The sequence below is a fragment of the Lytechinus variegatus genome, chromosome 6 (genome assembly GCF_018143015.1).
Source record: "Lytechinus variegatus isolate NC3 chromosome 6, Lvar_3.0, whole genome shotgun sequence".
NCBI classification, from domain to species: Eukaryota; Metazoa; Echinodermata; class Echinoidea; order Temnopleuroida; family Toxopneustidae; genus Lytechinus; species Lytechinus variegatus.
The window spans coordinates 22,049,728-22,074,508 of record NC_054745.1 but is presented as its reverse complement, the minus strand read 5'-3'; the positions used below and the strand labels follow the sequence as shown (position 1 = coordinate 22,074,508).

The following is a 24,781-nucleotide window of genomic DNA, read 5'->3' as shown; positions in this document are numbered from 1 at the left end:
GAGTGATTTCATCCTATCTATAGATTTGAACAAAATAACAGACTCGCAGTAGTGAATGAGAACATATACATGTAGGCCCGAATTCACGAAGGAGGTTTTGAAAACCCACGGTTGAGTCCGTGGTTTATGCGAATTTCCTGTATAAATTATGCTTAATTTAGCGCGTATCTGGCACTTGCATAAACAAATGTCAAATTCTAATGCACGCTTTTGTTACAGTGCGCCAAATTGACGTCTGTTACCATGGTTAGATAAGCTATTTTATTACTGAGTCCACTGTTTTTATTCATGAGTCCACTCTTCAAACACTGAAAGCCAAAGTAACCCCTAAAATTTTCAAAACAGAATGTTTTGGGGGACCATCTTTTCTGGAGAGCTGCCCTGCGATCTGCAACAAACAATATTCAAGAATACCTATGAAATGAAAATCAATATTCTACATGCAGCAGAATGACGTATTTTGCATTTTAAAATACCAAATGAATTGCAGATTGCTCACAAAAAGTAGGCATTCAAAATACATGTAAAATGAATACATGTGTACATGTAGCTCTCCCCCCTCCATTCAGAAATCGCCTCAATGTGGACAGAAACAGCCCTTGAAATCGACCCCTGGAAATTACTGCTTCATACTTTAACTAAAAATAAAAGAAGGGCTTTTCATCAAATGGAAACAACCTCAACTAAACCAACAGGTGTACAATTACCAAATAATGTTATCCATTTCATTTAACCCACCCCTATCTGATAACTCCAGAGACACTGTAAATTTGTTTACTTCATTCCATTTTACAATGGAATTCACACCTTGTAATCTTGTGTAAATACATTCTTGAAATTTTTACTTGACATCCTAACTGTATAAATACCAATGACTCTGTTAATAATTTTCAGGCTGAGGATGACGTGCGACACCTCGAAACATGTTCCGTTTATTAAAATGTTATGTTCTATTCTTTATTTTTGCTTCATACTACTATGTACAGTAAGTTCCTACTGTACCCTAGGTGAGAGAATTCAATGACAGGGAATAAATATCACTTTTTGTACAATTTATAATATTGTTCTGTGATATCAAAATTGTTTCTTCTTAATAATCTGATGTCAATATTTTGAATGGCCATCCTTCTAGAATGAAACAATGTATGATATACATGTAGAAACCCTAATAACTGTCTTGAACTTGAATATTAAACAACTGTACTATGTACATGTAGGGGGGAAAATGCTATCCACAATGTTGGTGTAAATTGAATGGAGTTCCACCTTGCCTTTAATCAATAGTCTGAAGGCACAGACCCTTTTGTTTTTGCAATTCACACAGTGCATAATTCAGAGTCTGAAGTAGTGAGACTAGGTTGACTATGGGTGTGTTTATGCTTCCATTGCGAGGACAGAATCAGCGTTTTCTAACGTCGATTCAAAACGCCGATCGTAAACGTGGTTCTGGGAGTGCTGTTTATGCTGAACTTTTCAGAGGCGAAATCACGATCTCCAGCTGGCTTCGCAGGAAAGCGAGGTCAAACTGGGCGCGCCCTTTTTTTGAAAGTTTTTTTTCCGAGTGTTGTTATTATGTGGAGATAACATGGAGCAATGCGACTGTATAATTTTGCCCGCGGATTTTCATCTCACGGGAGGCATGTACCAAATGACGTCATTTAAACACGTTTACGATCGTGGTTCTGTTTATACTTCCCCAGAAAGCCTGATTCTGGTCAAACGACGTTTACAAACGCACCTTTTTGTGAGTTTACGATCGGCGTTTTGAAACAGCGTTTAAATGAAAGTAAGCATGGACGCAACCGTGTTTTGGACTAATCACGTTTGGAAACGCTGATTCTGGCCTGAAAAGTGAAAGCATAAACACGGCCTACATGTATGTACTGTGGCTGGCTCTGCAGATACACTTCAGACAGAGCCTTTGGCGTCTAATCTTTACTCTAGACCGGTTTATTGTTTAAAGTGTCAAAGATGGGTCTGTGCTTGCAGACTAGGTCCTACTAGGATCCATGCATTAATAACCTAGCCTGAAGGTATAAGACCTATTGAAACCAATTAATTCAATGTCCTTTATAATCCTGGCCGCCAATTTATTCCCAATGAGATGCTATTGGTTGGAGGTCTTAACGAGTACATGCGATATATGTCTTGTCTTCAGGAAAGCTGAACAGATCAAGGCTGTAGCAAATAATGATTTGAGGATAAAGTATTTAAAATTGTCACCGTTTCATTAAGTCATCATGTCGAAGATCAAGTAATTTTGTTGTCTTTCCATTTTTAATGCACCACCTGTTTTATCAAATGGGTCTTTCCTTAATTGTACATTGTATGTACAACTTATTAATGCCATGTAATAGTCCATAGATTCTTGCCACTACAAGTTTGTTTGTTGGAACCAGGGATGTGAGAGGTCCCTGTTGGAACTAAGAAGAGCTTAATATCATTTAAAGCTTTCATCTTTTAACTTTTTATGTATATGTATCCATATCTACATACATGTAAATGCATATTTGTTGTCATTAACCAAAATTTGTTGTTACTCAAAATTTGTATATTTCTTCCATGCCCTGCAAGGGACCGTTCTAGAAATAAAAATCACTTTACTGTACCATATCGTAGATCTAGATCTTGTAAATTTGCATATTGTCTACAAGTATAACCTAACTATGTGAAATCTATTATCTGGAAAACAAACTTTGAAATCATATGACATCTATGAAAGCTAAAAAAAAGATCACATTGAAGATCGCCAACATATGTTCTTCTTGTCCTTGACCTTTCAATAGAAACAATATACACTATGTCTAATTCACATCCACGATAATACCCTGTACGTGTACCTTTGAATTCATCCATTGCATCTCTTCCTTTTCTTCGTGATCTTCCAACATGCGTTATTAGAATATGGATGATTGTAATTGTAAAAAGAAGCCCTACAAGTTTATTTGTAGAAAGCAAAACATGTTTGAGTGTACAGGTATGTATACCGGTACTCGTTATATTTGCAAGATGCAGAATGAAAACATAGCTTTTGATGTAGTTTTCCTTCAAATGGCATGTCCCTGACCTTTTAGAATGGTGTGTGTGATACCTGCATGTCAGAATACCTGTAGGTTTTTATAAGAAACCTTCAGATGATCAGTAGATAAGATGCCCTTGGCAAAATATGTTTGGTTGCAGTCTTGCAGACTCACTTGTACATGTACTCCATACTCGGAAAACACAGAATGATAATGAATTAAAGATGTAGCCGTCAATGGTTAGTACATGTACTGTACATGTATGCCTTCATCATGTCATGGACTAGAATGGTCATGTTCAGGTTGTTAGGAGTATGAAGCCCGGGAGGAAAACAAGTTTGTGTGCAGATTCTCTCTCTCAGAATGTTACAGAGTGGAGATTATGATACGTACAGTACTTGATGTTAGTTCCTTTTACCGGTATATCATGTCCTTGAATTGAGAGTGGAACACAGGACTGGCGGATCCAGGGGGGGGGGGTAGCCGGCCCATGCCCCCTTTTAGAGGGACAATTAAAATTTATGATATGAAAATGCCGTTAGAACAGAAGTGTGCCCCCTATTTTTTCTCTTTTTTTGTGCTTGTCAAATTTTTTCGTGAACGGAATTTCCTCCTTTTGGGTTGAAAACTTTTTTTTTTGCTTGTTAGATTTTTCCTCGGGGGAAAATGTGCCCCCCCTTTTTTTGGAATCCTGGATCCGCCCCTGGTACTTGAAATGAAAAATTGAATGCATTTTTGACACTTGAGAGAGAATGTTCTAAGGAATACATTGTTACATGTACAGTATGTACCGGTATATCCACAAAATGTTATCGAAGAGAAGATAAGAAAAGATATTTATTCGTCGTTCTTTCTGCACATTTTATCTTACTAGTGTGATCTCACATTCTACAAAAAAATTATTTGATATTAAATGATTAAATATGGTTAGGTAGAAATGAAAGAAAAGAGTAAGAAAATTGTTTTTCCGTGGGCCAGGGCTCGTAAAAGTAAAATTCATTACTATTGCCCAGAGGCATGTGAGCCATCATGGAAAATAAAACATCGAGAGAGTATTGCACATTCCAGTTTAAATGCACATTAAAATTCAAACAAAACACATTCAACAGTTATCATTAAAGAACAAGTCCACCCCAACAAAAACTTGATTTGAATAAAAAGAGAAAAATTCAACAAGCATAACACTGAAAATTTCATCAGAATTGGATGTAAAATAAGAAAGTTATGACATTTTAAAGTTTCGCTTCATTTCACAAAACAGTTAAATGCACATCTCGGTCGGTATGCAAATGAGGGAACTGATGACATCACTCATTCACTATTTCTTTTGTATTTTATTATATGAAATACCTTGATTTTCTCGTCATTGCCATGTGAAATGAAGTTTCATTCCTCCCTGAACACGTGGAATTCCATTATTTTAACATTTTGTGTTTCAGGCAAGGAGGTCCTAATCATCAAATTCGTAAAAATTGAAATATTATAATTCAAACAATAAAAAAACAAAAGAAATAGTGAGTGAGTGACATCATCGACTCTCTCATTTGGATGTAACTGGCTCGTTCATATAACTATTTTGTTAAAAATAAGCGAAACTTTAAAATGTCATAGCTTTCTTATTTTACATCCGATTTTGATGAAATTTTCAGCATTGTGCTAGTCTGATTTTTCTCTATTGATTTAAATCAACATTTTTCTGAGGTGGACTTGACCTTTAAGAAGTATGTAACACCAGGCAAGATAAAAGAAAGAGGGGTATCAAATTGGGAAGAATTTGAATACCCATGCCGGGTGTACATGTGTACATGCAGTCAGAAGGCACAGAATAATATGACCATGGACCCTGGCATGATGTACAATTTCAATACGTAGCTCTCAATAATTTTGTCTATTTGTTTTATCATGTCCTTGGCATACAAGAATTGTATGAGGATCTGATCGTATGTTTGTCATAGTGGCTGGCTTCTGGGAATACATCCTTCAACGTAATATTGTAATTTGAAAAAAAAAGAAGCCCTTATAAAAACATGTTGGGGTGCTGGTACTCGTAACACACAGAATAAGGAGTAGTGGGAAAGCACATGTCAGCATAATGTACTGTACTGAAATAAAACCCATGAACTTCATAGAATACCAGGCTTACATACTCTACGTATTGTAGAACGCCTACTTAGCTTGTTGTGCACGATCAAATGGGAGGCTGAATGTCACACATTCATACCATTGCACACAAAACGTACCATCCAAAATGTACCATTGCACGGCTTTAGGAGATGACGTCAAAATGCGATTTCATTGATTAAATAAAGCGCGTACAGCTCGCAGGCTAAATGCGCAATGCTGTCCAAGATCATGTGCGCTTGTGGGCCCGGCTTGTGGGATTTTTCTTTTCGCTTTCAATATTTTTGCTCCCTTTTCATTACTGCAGGGAATAACTTTTTTTGTTTTTTTTTTCATTTTTTCGCTAGATTCCGAGGCGTTGTACAACACAAATAGCGAATATTCTTATTCGTGCAATGGTGCGAGATTTCACATTCGGTGAAAGAAAGAAACGCTCTATTCAACTCGGCTAACGCCTCGTTGAATAGAGCATCTTTCTTTCACCTCATGCGAAATCTCGCACCATCGCACTCATGCCTATTCGCTATTTGTATACTATTACATGTATGCTTGATATTTACCGAGTATTCATTTTTTATGTACATGAGTAAAGTACATCAATTTGTACATGTACATGTATACCCCTACCATATAGCTCTATGCACCTATTGTATAGATTAGTCTGCTGTGCAAACCATTTACTCGAGCTATAAAGGGTCTGAATGCAAAGCCTACATTGTATAATGACTTGTGTGCTGAAGGCCTAACCTGGGATGCACCAGATACCCAGGGGGGGGGGGGGGGGGCTGGAAGTTTGGGTTGATGCCATTTTTTTCCCCTTTCTTCTTTGAGTAAATTTTTTTTCCTTAGTACATTTAGACATTTTTTGTCGTTGTCTTTCAGATGATTTGTCAGTGGACCAATTTTTTTTTACTCTGATGTTGAGTCAATTTTTTTTTTTTGCTCATTTTTTGGGGGGAAAAACTTCCAGCCCCTCCTGGATATCTAATGGTGTTTCCTTATAAACAAGGTTGGGCTCAATTACAAGGTAATTGACCAATTACATAATTAATTACATTTTTGAGTACATTTTGTATGTAATTGTAATTGTATCATTTGAAATTTTGAAACAGAAAGTAATTATAAATGTGTACTTGTAATTGAGTAATTGACTTTAATTACTTTTAATTACATTCAATTTATTTACAATAAACTTAATTTATGATTAAATTCAATGCCCTTTTTCATTTCAACTGCTTCAGCATCAAAGAGAACAACAGGCAGAATCCATGTTCTTTAAAGCTAAATGAATGTAATTGCAGTAAAACACTAATTTTGTGAGACAGTCTGTAAAACCAAGGTTAAGTATGACTATATCATCGTGGATCTAGATCTGGTACAGTAACATAAACTGAACTTTGTGAAATCATAAAATCTAAGCTGAAATACGATCACACTGAAGATCGCCAACACAGATAGGCACACGTGGGACAGTGTATTATTATTGCTGGAAAATAGACCCGACGGAAGTGACCGAATCCGCGCTTATTTTGCTTATTTCTCAGCAATTACACAATTTCTTCCAGAATCCTTTGGCACATATTTTTTATTCATACAAACAGACACTTGGGTGGTCATTATATTAGATTCTGTAAAAAGTCATTTTGAGATCGTTACCAGAACTGGAATTTATCTTTAACATAATTATAAACGTTCATCTTGTCAGTTTCTCTGTAACTTAGAATTATGTTGAAATACAAGTAGGTGGTGCTTGTACTTGTACAGAATACAAAGTGATAAATAACTTTTATAGAAAGTATTGAAATTGTCATTGACAAAAGTAATTGGTAATTGTATTGTCAATTGTAATTGAAAAAAATGTAATGTAAATGAAATTTAATTGTAATACTAATTCCCCTTTCATAAACCCAATTATGTGGCTAATAACAGCATAATTTGGTCGTAAAATTGGAGGAGGACCAGAGTTATCCGCATTATTTTGATGCTGCTACATGTATTATCCGCATAATAGCATCGGGACAAGATTTTGAGTTTATGAACGCATTTCCAAATAATGCGGATAATTGCCATGGTGCGGTCACAAGGTCACCCTTTTCCAACACAACCGCATCGGAGAGGGCGTGTCCAGTTGTCATGACAATTATCTGCCTTTTTCAGGACGTGCGCTCGTAAAAAATAATGCGGCCTATTTTCAGAGTTTGTGAACGCAATTTTTATTGAATTATCCGCATTACTCTTACATGTAGGTGGCTAATTGGAGGATACATGTAGGTTTATGAAAGGGGTATAATTGAACATTTCTTCCATTACCTATTGAAGAAAGTAATTGTACCCAACCCTGCGAGCAAGTTTGATACTTATTCTAGTCTTTGTGTGAAGACCCACTTGTTGATCAAAGTTTCAATCAGGGTCTGTGCCTGCAGACTAGTACAGATTGCCAGTTTCTTGTCGGAATTCAACCACATCTGGAATTAATGTTTGAATAGGTCCACATCATGAATAATTCAAGTTTTATAGGTTTCTCAGACTCACACTGTTTAATGGTTAATTCAGCTCGCTTTTTTACCGTGCAGCATACATTCATTATCTGATCTCTATGGTTCGTGAATGGGTTTATGCATTACGTACCATCGCACAACAATGCGTACTTGATGTGCAATTAATTTTATGAGTAATCATTTTTGAAGCTCCATCAAACAAGGTTTCGAAACAATTATTGTTGAAACATCATGTATCAACTTACATTCCACCTGCAAATGTGTTCTGTATTCATTCAGAGTCCTTTCCAAGCAGTGAGGTTGCATGACCTTTATTTGTTCCTTCTCGCATTCGTTATATTCTTGGCATTTCATCGATTTTGCCCTTCCTCTTTCAAGTATTTCTGAATAATTTCTTTAAGATTCCTTTTCTTTCTCTGCCTCACTTCACCTTTCTATCTCCTTTCCTCTTTCTCTCACTTTCTCTCTCCCTTTCCTCCCCCCCCCCTTTCTCTCCTATACCCCTTTCATAAACCCAATTAAAATGAATTAGGCGGCTAATAGCAGCATAATTTGGTCGTAAAATTGGAGGAGGACAAGAGTTATCCGCATTACTCTGATGCTGCTATTATCCGCATAATAGCGGCATCGGGATAAGATTTTGAGTTTATGAACGCATTTCCAAATAATGCAGATAATTGCCATGGTGCGGTCACAAGGTCACCCTTTTCCAACACAACCGCATCGGAGGGGGCGTATCCAGTTGTCATGGCGATTATCCGCCTTTTTCAGGACGGGCGCTCGTAAAAATAATGCGGCTTATTTTCGGAGTTTATGAACGCAATTTTTATTGAATTATCCGCATTACTTTTAGGCGGCTAATTGGAGGATAGGTTTATGAAAAGGGTATCACTCCAACCCCTTTGCTCTCTTTCCCTCTTTCTCCCTTCCTTTTATTTCACCCTCTGTCCTCCATTTTTATCTCCCTCCCCTTGTTCTCTCGGTAAATTTGCCAATTCGTCTACTGCCAACTCATCCACTCACCGCATGGTCTACTTTCATTAAGGCCGTGTTTATGCTTCCACTTTTCAGGCCAGAATCAGCGTTTCCAAATGTGGTTAGTCCAAAACACGGTTGCGTCCATGCTTTCATTTAAACGCTGTTTCAAAACGCTGATCGTAAACTCACAAAAAGGTGCGTTTGTAAACGTCGTTTGACCAGAATCAGGCTTTCTGGGGAAGCATAAACACAACCGCGATCGTAAACGTGTTTAAATGACGTCATTTGGTACATGCTTCCGGTGAGATGAAAATCCGCGGGCAATACAGTCGTATTGCTCCATGCTTATCTCCACGTAATAACAACAATCGGAAAAAAACTTTCGAAAAAAGGCGCGCCCAATTTGACCTCGCTTTACGATGCGAAGCCAGCTGGAGATCGTGATTTGCTCTGAAAAGTTAAGCATAAACAGCACTCCCAGAACCACGTTTACGATCGGCGTTTTGAATCGACGTTTGAAATCGCCGATTCTGTCCTCGCAATGGAAGCATAAACACACCCTTAGTCTAATGCCATTAGGGCCATCAACATTTCGTCTAACAACCATTTGGTCCAATCATCACTTCGTCTAATCACCAGTTTGTCTATTTACCATTTCGCTAATAACCAGTTGGTCTAATACCGTATTTTCTTTTTGTTTGCACAATTAACACTTTTACAGTTTAATTAGACCAAATGGACTACATGTATGAAAATGGTCATTGGACCAACTGGTTATTAGACAGAATAGCATTAGACTATGAAATGAAAGTAGACCATGTGGTGTGAGCGGACGAACTGATAGTAGACCAAATGGTATTAGACGAGTTGGCAATTGGACGTATTGGCATTAGACAAATTGGAAATGTACCTTCTCTCTCTCTTCCTCATTTTCTCTCTTTCCCTATCTCTCTCCCTACTCCTTCATCTATGGACATACATGCACTTGTCATTATTGAATTATTATTCTCATTACCACTCACAAGTTGTAAGAGGATTCATGTTGCCATGGCAACCCATCCAAGGAGGTGCAAATAAAAGACCATTTCCTGAATAAAAGGCAAAGCTTTAATTTTGCCACCTGACGGAATGAAGGTTGAAGCTGTATTGCATGAAACGTATTGCATGTTTGATTCTGGTACATTACGCCCAAGACGAATAGATCAATACATGAATGTTTGCCCAAGTGTTTTGATTTATTCTTAGCCCTTCAAATCATGTGTAAATCATTGCTGATAAAGGTTGCCTTATTTACGAAGTAGTTCCACCATATAGACTACATGTATTTGTGTTTAATGAATATAAGAAGATTGTGAGTTTTTATGATAATTTTGATAAAAACAGGTTCTCTGCTTTTATCAGAAGCCAACTTTTCAAGGTGAACTCCCCTTTAAAGCCGACAGGTATCTTTAGTTTCATACATTATACTAGATTACAATACCTGTGCCCTAAAAAGGTTGTGATGTTTAAAGATACCAGTTGTTGTAACGATCTAAAAATGAATTTTAACAGTTAATCCAATAAATTTACCACCCAAGGGTTTATGTATTTTGTGCCAAATGGCGCTTTAAAGAAAATACGTATTTGCTGAGAAATAATCAATGTAAACGCGGAATTCCTTTTATAAATGTCGGGTATTATTCCAAGCAATGTTAATACACTATCCCACATATGATCTTTTGTGTAAGTGATCGTCAGAATTATCATTTTTGAGCTATAAAGATTTTATGATTTCACAAAGATAAGTTTAGTACCAAATCTAGATACATGTACATGTATGTCATATGGTGACAATTACATGTACATGTATGTGTACCTTAATTTTTAAAGACTTTCTCCTGAAATAAATATTTGCTGTGCGATAAATTGCCAATTCGTCAACTCATCACATGGTCTACCTTCATTTAGTCTATTGCCATTCCGTCCATCAACATATCTTCTAACAACCATTTGGTCCAATCATCACTTCGTCTAATCGCCATTTCGTCGATTATCATTTTGTCCCAGTTGGTCTAATGCCCATTTTCTTTTCATTCATTTTGCACAATTAACACTTCAGTTTATTTAGACCGAAAGGTATATGGACTAAATGGCTATTGGACCAACTGGTTATTAGACGGATTGACATTAGTATAGAATGAAAGTAGACCATGTGGTGTGTAGTTGTACTGATGATAGACCAAATGATATTAGTCGAGTTGGCAATTGGACGAATTGGCATTTATAGTCAATTAGGAAATAAACCTGCTGCATGTGCAACTACTTTCCTTTACCTTTTTAATATTAAAGGAAATGTGTTTTATTTGATTGGGTGCCTGGTAAAATGCAAAGCACCTGCTCAAGCATGGTTTTGGCTGAAAACTTCAGGATTAACTATTGATGCTCAAATGGCTGTTTAAAATGAAATAGTAAAAAAACGTTACCGAGAAAGGGCTCTTGATTTAAATTTAGATTCTAATGGCTGGAAAATTAAATTCTAGGTAAAAAATGCATTCAATGACTTCTACTTTTCGCTCTCTTTTGTATCATAAACATTATACTCGAGTATACTAGTTCACACTACTGACCCCTTACCAAGTTTTTAGACAGGCTTTCAATGTTTTTATTAAAGTATGAAGGACTAGTTCACACTACTGACCCCTTACCAAATTTTTAGACAGGCTTTCAATGTTTTATTAAAGTATGAAGGACTTGTTCACACCACTGACTCCTTACCAATTTTTTTAGACAGGTTTTCAATGTTTTTATTAAAGTATGAAGGACTAGTTCACACTACTGACCCCTTACCAAAGTTTTTAGACAGGCTTTCAATGTTTTTATTAAAGTATGAAGGACTAGTTCACACTACTGACCCCTTACCAAGTTTTTAGACAGGCTTTCAATGTTTTTATTAAAGTATGAAGGACTAGTTCACACTACTGACCCCTTACCAAATTTTTAGACAGGCTTTCAATGTTTTATTAAAGCATGAAGGACTAGTTCACACTACTGACCCCTTACCAAATTTTTAGACGGGCTTTCAATGTTTTATTAAAGTATGAAGGACTTGTTCACACCACTGACCCCTTACCAAAATTTTAGACAGGCTTTCAATGTTTTTATTAAAGTATGAAGGAGAGAGCACACAGTATGATATGTATGAGCACTGCTTAAAATGCTCAGACAATGCTCACTACGGTCCCAATGCAACAAAAAGTGCAGGAAATGAAAGGTCAATACATGTACATGCAAGGCATGCTGTAGTACTGACTAGTGAACAAATGTATGTTGATCGTAGTCTATTGAGGTTCTGTTCAAGCCAGACCTCGGGCTCCATTGAAACATATTGATTATGATGACGACGATGATGATGGTGATGGTGGTGGTGATGGTGGTGATGGTGGTGATGATGATGGTAATGATGTTGATGATGATGATGATGGTGATGATGGTGATGATGATGGTGATGATGGAGATGATGATGATGATGGTGATGATGATGATTACATTTTTTATCGATGGTGATGATAATGATGTGTTGATGATTATGATGATTTTTTATAATGATGATCAAGATGGTGATGATGATTGATGATTTTGATCACAATGATGTTAGGTACTACATGTAGGTTTGAAGATTAATGTGCATTTTCTTGTACTTCATACCTTTACTTTTTGTGTTTGCTGTTTTATAAAACACCTTGAGCAAAATCAAAATGGAAAAGATGTTATATATAAATCCAACATTTTATTTTTATGTGAAAAATTTATATATTGTACATGTGATGCATCACTGTATCCAAATTAAGAAAAATGAAATTCACAGGATACTTTTCATGACTTACATGTACTGTCTTCATCTGCAACATTAGATAAGCTTTAAAAAGTTCTGAGATGAATGGGGATATTCCCAGGGGTGTTTCATGAAGCTGTTCGTAAGTTAAGAGCAACTTTACGATGACTCGTAAAGCTTTTGCGCTAGATAATTACCAATAAACATTTAATGGTGAATATGATTTACCACAAGAAAGGATCGCCAGTCGTTCTTATAGTCGCTCTAAACTTACAAACAGCTTTTTGAAACGGCACCCAGGGATCCTTTATTAAGTTTCCAGCCATCTATCGAGCATTATGGGGGCTGAATCGCCCGAGCCACTGTATATCTTTATTGTCTGATTGTAAATACATGTATTTACCCAGCATGGCTACCCAGATTCGATGCTTGAGCATTCAAATGAATTTCAAGGATTTTCTCCATGTACATGGGTGTAGAGTGGCAAATATAGACAAGTGCCTCTCCAATGGACACAAGTGCTGAGGTTTAAACCATGGATCTAGTGGTTCAAAATCCAGAGACTTATCCTCTGAGCCGTAACACTTCTAAACACTAGTGTGTTAAGGTGTGAATTCTAAAATATTAACCATACAAATGACCTCCCACAGAAGTTGTGTTTTAAAACATGTTTCTGCCTGAATTGTCATTGTCAGAACTCCTGCGGCCCGTTGCATAAAACCTTTTACCTGAGAAAACTCAGGTTGTTTTTACCGGAGTTTTGGCCTGTGCTAAAGTCAATGGCGGAAATCAGACTAACCTTAGTTTTCAGTTTTTACCAGAGTTTTCTCAGGTAAAAAGTTTTATGCAACAGGCTTCTGAAGCATTCCCTTCTGATTTGTTAAACCATGTAATGATGTCACACTGCACCCGACATGTACATGTATGTGTCATATGAATTTTGTGTGCGCGTGAAATCTCCCCTTGCTTGACTGCTGCTGAATGAATCATTGCCTCATGAAAGAAACATTGATTTTCACTGACCAGTTTGCGCTGAGCTAATCATATGCGAGGATTTCAGTAGCTTATAACACTAGTCAGTGAAAACAACTGCTGAATGAATCTTTGCCTCATTGCATTCTTCAGGGGACCGTTTCATCAACATTTTTGTCTGACAAGTTGTCAGATCTGACATCTTTCCCTGATTCTGATTGGCTGAGAGGCACTGTTACTATAGTAACTGTCGGATAAAATGGGACTCGTCGGATAAAACGTCCGACAAGTCCTTTCATGAAACTCTCCCCTGGTTAGTGTTTTATGAATTAAACATTGATTTTCACTAACCAATTTGCTCTGAGCCAATCAGATGCAAGAATTTCAGTAGCTTATAACAATAGTGTAGATCACTGAGTATTGCTTCACGGAAAGCTCCGGTGCTGCTCTTCAAATCAGTGTGAACACAGCCATAATGGTTGGGAAGTACGTAATGATAGTAGGAGAAGCAATAAATTTCTGTGCCAACTTTGATTAGAGCTCATGTGTATATATTGACTTCATGCTCCAGTCATCAAATCCACCGTCTCGTTTGCTGTGCGAAACCCTTCACTCATGGAAAGTGGTCTGAATAATAATATGCAGCCTAATTAATGTCTCTGCTGATGTGTTATGTACATGTACACCACAGGTGGTAGAAGGGCTGTAGTCTGCAGGCATAGACCCTTGTTTTTCACAATTTGCACAGTGCATAATGCAGAGTCTGAATTTGAGAGACTAGATTCACAATGTACTGTGGCTGGTCTTATTGGCCCGTATTCTGAAGCCGGGTTTAACTTAAACTTAGGTTTAAAGTTGTGGTTTAAAGGTCAAGTCCACCTCAGAAAAATGTTGATTTGAATCAATAGAGAAAAATCAGACAAGCACAATGCTGAAGATTTCATCAAAATCGGATGTAAAATAAGAAAGTTATGACATTTCAAAGTTTCGCTTATTTTCAACAAAATAGTTATATGAACGAGCCAGTTACATCCAAATGAGAGAGTCGATGATGTCACTCACTCACTATTTCTTTTGTTTTTTATTGTTTGAATTATACAATATTTCAATTTTTACGAATTTGACGATTAGGACCTCCTTGCCTGAAGCACAAAATGTTAAAATAATGGAATTCCACGTGTTCAGGGAGGAATGAAACTTCATTTCACATGACAATGATGAGAAAATCAAAATATTTCATATTTCATATAATAAAATACAAAAGAAATAGTGAGTGAGTGATGTCATCAACTCTCTCATTTGGATGTAACTGGCTCGTTCATATAACTATTTTGTTGAAAATAAGCGAAACTTTAAAATGCCATAACTTTCTTGTTTTACATCCGATTTTGATGAAATTTTCAGTGTTATGCTTGTTGAATTTTTCTCTTTTTATTCAAATCAAGTTTTTGTTGGGGTGGACTTGTCCTTTAAGTATAGACAGCCAATTGTTACACAAATCACTAACAATAGAGATATCATATTTCAGCTCTTTTGGCTCTCAAATCATCCATAATTGTGCAGGAAGTATAAATAAATGATTGTCTTCTCCATTAGTGAATCAGGAAAGAGCACAGTAAACATAAGAAACATACAACTTATTAAAAATTTGGACACTTTTTGCTTCCCATCATTTTAGCACAAAGTTATGCATGGTACAAGTTAAAGGTAAATGCTAGTTTTGGTTACAAAATCAAAATGAGTTCGTACAGAATCCAATGAAATGACCACCAAAGTGTCTGTTTGTATAAATAAAATGCATGTGCCAAAGAATTCTGGAAGAAATTGTGTAATTGCTGAGAAATCAGCAAATAAGCACAGGAATCGCAATAAGGAAAAGCAATAATTATACACTGTCCCACGTGCGCTTATCTGTGTTGGGGATCTTCGGTGTGAACATTTTTCAGCGTAGATTTCAAGATTTCACAAAGTTCAGTTAATGTAACTGTACCAGATCTAGATCCTCGATGATATACTGACAATTAAGCCTTGTTTTACAGACTTTCTCATGAAATCAGTGTTTACTGCAACTACTGGAATTTCTCTTTAAACCTGACTTCATAATACGATCCATTGGCTCTGGACAGCACCAATTATTCCTGCTTTATTTCATGTGAAGTAACTCTATTTAAGACGGGGCCGCTTATACTCTGCTTGCTTAAAGATGATTAAGGTACATGTAGCAGAATTATGTGTTTGAAAGATAATAACATTTTCTATTTCATTACAGGGTTACCTTTCCCCTTTAAAAAATGCAATTTGTGAAAACAGAAATTGCCATCTCAAATGAAGATGTTTACATTTATTTGTTCTATGCTTATCTATTTGGAATTCTTATCCAGGTTAATCATTTATTCTTATAACTTATTTCTATATTGAATGAAAGCAATGTTCCAATGATGGTAAAAGTTAAATGTTGTATTTAAACATTTGGCTATATTTATTCAATAATCATGCAGAGTTGGAGACTATAAACCAAAGATACAAGTACATTCACCTTCATTGATGAAAAATGTCTGAGAAAGGCTTAACCCTAAAACTAGACTGGGCTATTTCGACGCCTAAGAAGACTGGGGGGGGGGCTGATTCAGCCCCCCCTTATGATCACGGCCGTCGATCGCGCGATCGCAACGAAAATTGGCACACGCGTCACCCATGGTATTATCTACAAAAGTATAACATCAAATTCTGCAAAAAAACTCATGTCTCATTAATTATGCTAATTTATGCATAAAATCATAAGTTTGCTCTAATTAATAAAATAATGCCCCTGAAATGCTAATTTTTGTTTCACATACTCTAGATAGGCATCTGATCAAATTTATTTTTTTAAAATTTCAACATCACATTTATTTTCTTATGTATTCTATTGTTTTCTAAATTTCTTATGTATTTCTTTGTTTTTCGACTTTCTGTTTTTTATTATTTTTTCAATGGAAATTGTCAGGGACTTTATTTTGACCATAAAAAAGATAAAATTAATTTATTTTGAGCAGTAAAAGGAAAAATAATGATACATTTATGAATTTTGGCTTAAAACACTATTTGCATTGGATTTGTACACAAATTCACGTTTTTGAGTAATTTTGGGTCTGCATGCACTTACAAAATGTTGCGTAATTTCGGAACCGCGTACGCGGGGATCACAATTTTGGTCTCAAAAGTTGCGCGAGACTTGAAAGTAAAAAGTCAGCGAGCGACGCGGTCAAAAAAAATTGTGCGGCGGATTTATCGCGAAAAATGTAGAGGGGGGGGGGCTCCCCCAGTCTTTTTAGGGTTAAAACTGAACAGTAAACTTGAAAGGGCAACAATAATAGCTACATTTTGTACATGTACATCCAGTTTGTTCTTGTTAAATGGTAAAGGTACATGTATGTGTAGTTGCAGCAAACAATCATTTCACAAGAAAGTCTAAAATCAAGGTTAATTGTCATTCTATTTTCCTAGATCTGGTAGAACATAAACTTATCTTTGTGAAATCATGAAAGCTTAGCTGAAAACTGACAACACTTTAATTAATTTATGATCACTAATGCAGGAAAGCATATGTGGGACAGTGTATATTGCGTGGAAAATACCAGACATTTGATGGAATTTATTTTTCTCACTTCTCAGCAATTGCACATTTTCTTCCAGAGCCATTCGGTACAATTTTTTTTTACGCGTTCTGTATACACTTGGATGGTCAATGGTCATTTAACTTGATTCTGATCAAACTCATTTTGAGATCGTTATCACAACTTGTGAATTTCTCTTTAATGGCAGTAATGACCACTTCAAAAGGGTCATTAAAGAGAAGTGGCAGTAGTTGCTGTAAACACTGATTTCATGAGAAAGTTTGTAAACCAGGCTTAATTGTCAGTATATCATCAAGGATCTAGATCTGGTACAGTTAAAACTGAACTTTGTGAAATCTTGAAATCTACGCTGAAAAATGTTCACACTGAAGATAACCAACACAGAAAGGCACACGTTGGACAGTGTATTATATTGCTGGAATAAAGACCAGACGGAAGTGACCGAATCCGCGCTCATTTTGCTTATTTCTCAGCAATTACACAATTTCTTCCAAAATCCTTTGGCACATATTTTTTATTCATACAAACAGACACTTGGGTGGTCATTATATAAGATTCTGTAAGAAGTCATTTTGAGATCGTTACCAAAACTGGAATTTATCTTTAAAGTCATTAATAGATCAAAGTATTTGTTTTACCTCTTAGGCACCTGGTAAAATAGCGCTGTACCATAGCCTGTGAAATATCTATTTATATCACAAGTTTATGTTGTTTTTAGTCCTGTTACACCATCGTTAGTCACGTTACATCTTTTGGGCCTCATTCATTATAATACCATGACATGTATACAGATCCTACTTTTTGTTTCTTATCAGGTACAAGGAGTATGAAGAGAATTTCCACAGCCAAATTTTGAATGGAAGGGAATATTAAAGTCATGAGTATACTGTTTACATGTATGTCATGGATTATTTTGTATATTGCATATATATGTATTGTATTATTTGAATGCAGAAATGAAAGCAAACAAACAAACAGCAGGGGATGCCCCCCCCCCCCCCGTTGTATCTCTTTGCCTGGTGTTCAAAATGATTGATTTATTCACAGGGAAAAATTTTGTGGTTTGCTGCGCAATTTGCTCCACAAGTTTTAATGACTGCTACATATTAAATTTATTTTGCATGTATAAATTTTTACATAGGACTATATGTACAGCAATACATGTACGTGTAGTTGAATGTCTATTTTCTCACAATGAATACCAGTTTTGGAAATGATCTCAAAATAAGTTCGAACAGAATCCAATGAAATAACCACCCAAGTGTTTGTTTTTATATACGAATAAAAAATATGTGTCAAATAGCTCTGGAAGAAAATGTGTAATTGCTGAGAAATGAGCAAAATAAGCTTGGAATTCCACCAAATGTCAGGTATTTTTCGAAGCAATATTAATACACTGTCCCACATATGCATTTCTGTGTTAGTGATCATCAGAATATTGATTTTGAGCTAATTAAAGATTTCATGATCTTTTAAAGATGAGTTTACATAAAGAAACCAGATCTAGATGTATGATATAAATAAACCTTGATTTAAAAGACTTTCCCATGAAATAATTGTTTGCTGGGCCTACATGAAAGTCCTGTCTTTCATTTTCAACCAGGGGCCCGTTTCATAAAGGACTTGCAACTGTTGTAACTTTGCCATTGTGGCAACTACCATGGAAACATTGATTCTGATTGGCTGTTGATCCCTGTTACCATGGTAGTTGCCATTATAACAAAATTACAACAGTTGCAAGTCCTTAATATGAAACGGGCCCAGAAATGCTTTCCTAATACCTCAGTCACATTTACTCTACGGCGGCTGTACAGCGAGTCGAAAATAGCCGTTTTAACATTTTTTGTACCAGCTATACAAAGGTGGTTTGAATAAAAGTGAATAAAACGGCTGGTTTCGACTTGCCGTACGGCCGCCGTAGAGCAAATGTGACCAAGGTATTATTCATCATAGGAAAAAGAAGCTCTTCTGGCAACTGAATACCTAGGGCATTCTGACTTGTATGCATGGAATATTCATCAGATATCATTTATCTTTGTCTGCTTGGAATCCCACTGGTGTTTCATCAAATTGAACACATTAGGGAAATCCCCCTGTCATGTAGCTATCTATGGAATGCTATAAGGGGGCTGGGATAATAACCCTTCACCTTTTGTATGATTGATTTAATGCATATCAAGCCATGTTTGTATTTCATTGCTACATATCTGTATTCGTCTCACTTGTTAATCATGATGATTTTTAAAAAAGTTTCTGTATACCCTATTAAAAAAAATGATGACATTTTCAAAAGAGTTCATACAAATACATGGTAAACACTTAAATACATAGTCTAGCATTGGGTTATGAATGAACAATTTTTCATTTTGCTTGTCATCTGGAACATTTTTTATTTGCATGTATTCTGTTGACTTGAAATCCAATAGTATTTCAATTTTCATCAAATGTAACACATTAGGGCAATTCCATTAAATAATCAACCTTTTTGTTTGTCCGATCCCCATTTCTCTCAATTTTACTTCACTTCATAAACTGACCAAATCGTGGTCATTTGAGAGCATTACAGACTGTCAAAAGAACAAGAAATCAGAAACAGAATATTCTATGAAGGGGCCACAGGTGGTCGGACGTAGATATTTTATGGAATTGCCCATAAGGGAAATTCCCTGTCATGTACATACATGTATCTAGGGGCCCCTCATGTCTGGTTTGATTGATTTCTCAAACATGTCTGTATTTCATTGATGAATTTCTACACCTGAAGTATACGCTCGTTCCGAGTTAGATAAAGCTGAGATAGTTCTCCTGGTTTTTATTTATTAAAGGACAAGTCCACTCCAACAAAAAATTGATTTGAATAAAAAGAGTAAACTTCAACAAGCTTAACGCTAAAAATTTCATCAAAATCGGATGTAAAATAAGAAAGTTATGACACATAAGTTTCACTTATGCACATCCTGGTCAGTATGCAATTGAGGAAGCTGATGACGTTATCCACTCACTATTTCTTTTGTATATTATTATATGAAATATTCAAATTTTCTCTTAATTGTCAATTGAAAATACAATTTATTTCTCCCTGAAAATGTGGAATTAGTATTGTTTAATATTAGGCTTATATAGTTCAGTCAAGTTGGTCCTTATTATGTAATCTGTATATGTAATATTGTCTAATTCAAGCAATTAAGAAAAAAGAAATAGTGAGTGAGGGACATCATCGACTGTCTCATTTGCATGTCACTCAATTGTGCATTTCACTGTTTTGCGGAAAAATAAGCAAAACTTGAAATGTCGGAACTTTCTTATTTTACATCCAATTTTGATGACATTTTCAGCAATATGCTAGTTTGATTTTTCTCTATTTATTCAAATGAACATTTTTCTGGGATGGACTTGACCTTTAAGAAGGCACATTTCCAAAATACTAGCCACAGCTGAAAATGATGGGACTGCATGTATAAACTATCCATTGTTCTCAACATGTTCATTTACTGATGAAGTTCTTCACTCAGTTCAAAATTGATGTTGCCCCGAAATTGACTGAAATGACAGTTAGGATGTTTGCAGAAGAAATATGTTCATATCTTCATTAGAAAGTTGATCTAAAGTGTACATGTATCTAGTATCTATCTAGTATCTAGTATTATTAATACTGAGTATTAGAAAATATACATTTGGAATATTGCTGAAGAAATGTCTTCGTATCTTCATTAGAAAATTGTTTTATATTATGAAACATCAGCTAATCTAGTATTGTTAATACTGAGTAGTAAAAAATATACATTTGGATGATTGCTGAAGAAATGTCTTCATATCTTCATTAGAAAGTTGATCTAAAGTATATGAAACATCAGCTTATCTAGTATTATTAATACCGAGTATTAAAAAAAATATATATCCATATCTTCTACATGTTTACTTTGGGAGGGGATGTCAGGTACATGTGGGAGGGGGAGTGATCCTTTTCTTAAAACTCCATGTTGGGGTGAACTTCATAATGAGGGCTGACGTGGCTCTCATTAGCAGCCATCTTTGGTAGGAACCCAAGTTTCTGTCTGTAATCTTGATTCAATCATCACAAGCAATCAAAGATTGTACGACAAATTTGAGGATAAAAAAAAAAAATTAAGATCAGAAAAATGAAGCGAGCCACCCCCCAACAACAACAACAAAATCAGGCAAAGGTCTTGTGCGTGACTGATCAATAAATTGATATTTGAAGAAAGCATAATGTTTAATTATGACAGATTGACAGTTGGTAGTTATATTGAAAATTCCCCCCTTTTTAGTTCTGTCAGTATTCTGTATGTTGCATTCTTGCATGTACATGTATCTTGAACTTTACTTACCAAGAAAGCAAGAATATGGAATTAATTTGAAAGAATTGGCCATGAGAAATGAGTGCAAACAGCACCTCCTTATCTTGTAGAGAGTATGTGTAGCCACTATGGAATAAGGTGAAATCAAATCATATTCTTGAGTGGTTTGCAACAAATAGCATCGTGTTTAATTTCCAGATTGAAAAGGTCACTACTGAGAAGGGATGTTCACATTTTAGCTTAGCCATGAATTATATACTCTGAAAAAAAGTTTGAACACACTGTGAGAAGGGATGTTCTCACTATCATGAGTTATAACTAAAAAAAGAAAGTTTGAACATACATGTACGATAAGAAAAGCATGTTCACACTATACCTAAACAATGAATTATATAATCAGAAAAAAAAGTTTGAACATACACTGAAAGGAGATGTTCACGCTATACCAAACCATGAGTTATATACTGGAAAAGAAAGTTTGAACTTACAGTATCCAACATGTGAATACACCCCACAATCCACAATGCTGGATTTGAATTAAACATTCACAGAAAATGTAAAATGGACAGACAAGTTCACACTTTCCGCTAATTATCTTATAAATTGCTGATTTATGAGAAAACGGTAGCAACAAAAGTGAGTACAGTACACTCTATTACTTTGAAATTCATGTATGATCATATTAGTACTTGTCATGACAATATTTCAAGCACTTACCGTATTCCCAGAACCTTTTCCTAGTGAGGAGCCACCTCTATCCTGGAATTCCTTAAATATCATTTAACCCTTCACTAGGTGGTTTCAGACCGCCTCGAAGTTCGTCAGTTCCAGGTATTCTCTGATTGGGAAATTTACCCCGATCAGAAAATACCAGGTATTTTGGTAATGTGAAAGCAAACTACGCGTAATTTCCCCGAAAGAAAATACCCGCTAAATAGTAGGTACTTGGCGAAATTACGAGAACTTTCACGGGGATTTTTCCAAGGTCGCAGGTATTTTGGCAATGTGAAAGCAAATTACGGGAACTTTTAGCCCAGCGTGTCGTTGGGCGCGGCGCCACTGGTGGCTGCTGGGCTAGAGAATTTGAATCTCGCGCCTTGCCTGCTTATCAGACCATACTGCGCATGCTCGTAACTTCAGGAACTTATCCCGAAGGGTATGTTTTGGGGCGGTGTGAATGCAGGAATAATTAATGGGTATTTTTCAGCCTAAAAAAATCTTGTGATCGAGGCGGTTAGAAACCACCTATAGTAATCCATCTTGTCCTCCATTCCTGCATAAATTCATGAGTGGTGTGCTTGAGGTGTGTCAAAATTACCGCCCACCAGACCTGCCAACCAGTACGTTTTAGGTGTATTTAGTACGTTTTCTGCAACCAAAATATGGCAGTACGTTTTTTTCTTTAAAAAATATATTTTTTGTAAAAAAAAAATATTTTTAAATTATTTTTTACAAAATCGTAATTTATTGAGAAAAAAATAATCTCTGTATGTCTCTATTTCATAAAATGTACACAAATATGGTTATTGGATGAATATAATTTCAGGCAATTTTTTTTTCAATCATTTTGTTAAAACCAGGTTGAAGATATACATGTACACATATCTGCAAGAGCAGTGCGCATTTTGGCTTGCATGCAGCTTGAGCGCCGCGATGAGCGAGTGTGCCAAGCATTTTATTATGAAATACACTTTTTTGAGAAAAAATACAGTTTTTTATCACAGAACACAGTTTTCATTCCCAGAGGTTGGCAGGTTTGGTCCACTGTCCGATTTGGGAACAAATCACATTTTCCTTATTTTCTGAAAACGTGAACGAAAAGTATCTTTTTTATTTGAGGTTTAAATTAACTGTACGAATATTGTGTCAAATTTAAAGAGGCACAAACTAGTTATTCACACTTCTGCTCATTTATCAAAATTTCTGATATATGAGGAAATCGAAGCAACAATATTTGGATGATACACAGTGAAAACTGCGGTGTTAAATCTGACACCATATGGTGTTAATAGAGGACCACACCCTGAGGTGTTAAAATTACACCCTAGAGATTAAACATAATACCAAAGAGTGTAAATGTAACAACAAAAGTTGTTGTAATGACACCTATAGGTGTAAAACTAACACCACCAATTTAACACCGGTGTAAAATAACCGGTGTGGTCCTCTATGTACACCGGTTAGCACCACAGTTTTTGCTGCGTAGCAACTCTTTGGGCGAGATGAATATGGCCACCCCGTTCACGGGGACAAAACCGGATTTAAAACATGGGATAGAGCAGTTATCACACATGCATACAAGAAGCAAATTTGCAAGGGTGCAAAAGTTGCTTTGCGAATTATCCAATTCTCCCTGTATTGACTCTAGACATTAGCTTCTTGATGTGGATGTTGAAAGAGAAGTTGACAATTTTTTGTCTTTTTTTTTCTTGTTTAGGAAATGACCCAACCTAGGATGTACCAGGAGCCTGGGGAAGCCAGGCCTACTCTATCAAGCAGTGAATTCTTAGAATTATTCAAAGAGATGTCAACAAGACCTGAAATCTATTTCCTACTTGTAAGGTGAGTATAGGAGAGGAGAAGGAGAAAAGGAGAGATAGATAGAGAGAGAGAGATGGAGAGATGGGACAGTATATAAAAATTATAACATAAATTACTAAATATTGCATGTCCTCATTCCTCATTCTGTTAATCTTGTGAAACAGATAGCATCAATGGTACTCAGTTTTTTGTTTTGATGTAAATTTTATGGAGAAGTTGTGTCATGTACTTTCAAACCCTATAAATTGCAGATGACATTTACACAGTCAATTTTAAATGCCCCTTGGTATATATACTGGAGATTGACGCTTTTAATATTCATTTGTCTGCTTCTGGTAGTAGCTTGAAAACTTCTTCGCGAATCCCTTACATTCATTAAAATATGCTGATTTATGCACTTATTTTTTAAATAACAGGTGACGGTTTCGCTTCATATCTCAACCCATTTGGAATTTATGTTAGTACATGTATGTGGTTTTGAGGCCTGTTTATCTAGGGGATTAAATCACTTAGAATAATCTGTTCTTTAGAAATGCATGTAGTTTCATTGATCTATATAATATAATTCACATTTATTTTGTTGACAGGTACTCGAGTAGTGAATTTATGACATTGGACGACCTCATGATATTCTTAGAAGCAGAACAAGGGGTAAGTTTGTAGCCAGAAATCAGGCTGATGATTATGATGAAAGTCATCATGATGTTAGTTGTGATGATGATGGTGATGGTGATGATGGTGATGATGATGGTGATGATGGTGATGATGATGATGATGATGATGGTGATGATGGTGATGATGATAATGATGATGATGATGGTGATGATGATGGTGATGATGATGATGATGGTGATGATGATGGTGATGATGACGGTGATGATGATGGAGATGATTATGATGGTGA

The 24,781-nt window shown here is 35.9% G+C and overlaps 1 protein-coding gene across 2 annotated transcripts in view; it reads left to right on the top strand.

Moving 5' to 3' along the window:
• LOC121417213 (inactive phospholipase C-like protein 2) overlaps nucleotides 1-24,781 on the top strand; it is an 82,729-nt gene that overhangs the window by 17,054 nt on the left and 40,894 nt on the right. For both annotated transcript variants that reach the window (XM_041610834.1, XM_041610833.1), the window contains exons 6-7: nucleotides 23,774-23,898; nucleotides 24,465-24,528. In XM_041610834.1, the coding sequence (XP_041466768.1) occupies nucleotides 23,774-23,898; nucleotides 24,465-24,528 (189 nt within the window). The remainder of the gene's footprint in view (nucleotides 1-23,773; nucleotides 23,899-24,464; nucleotides 24,529-24,781) is intronic.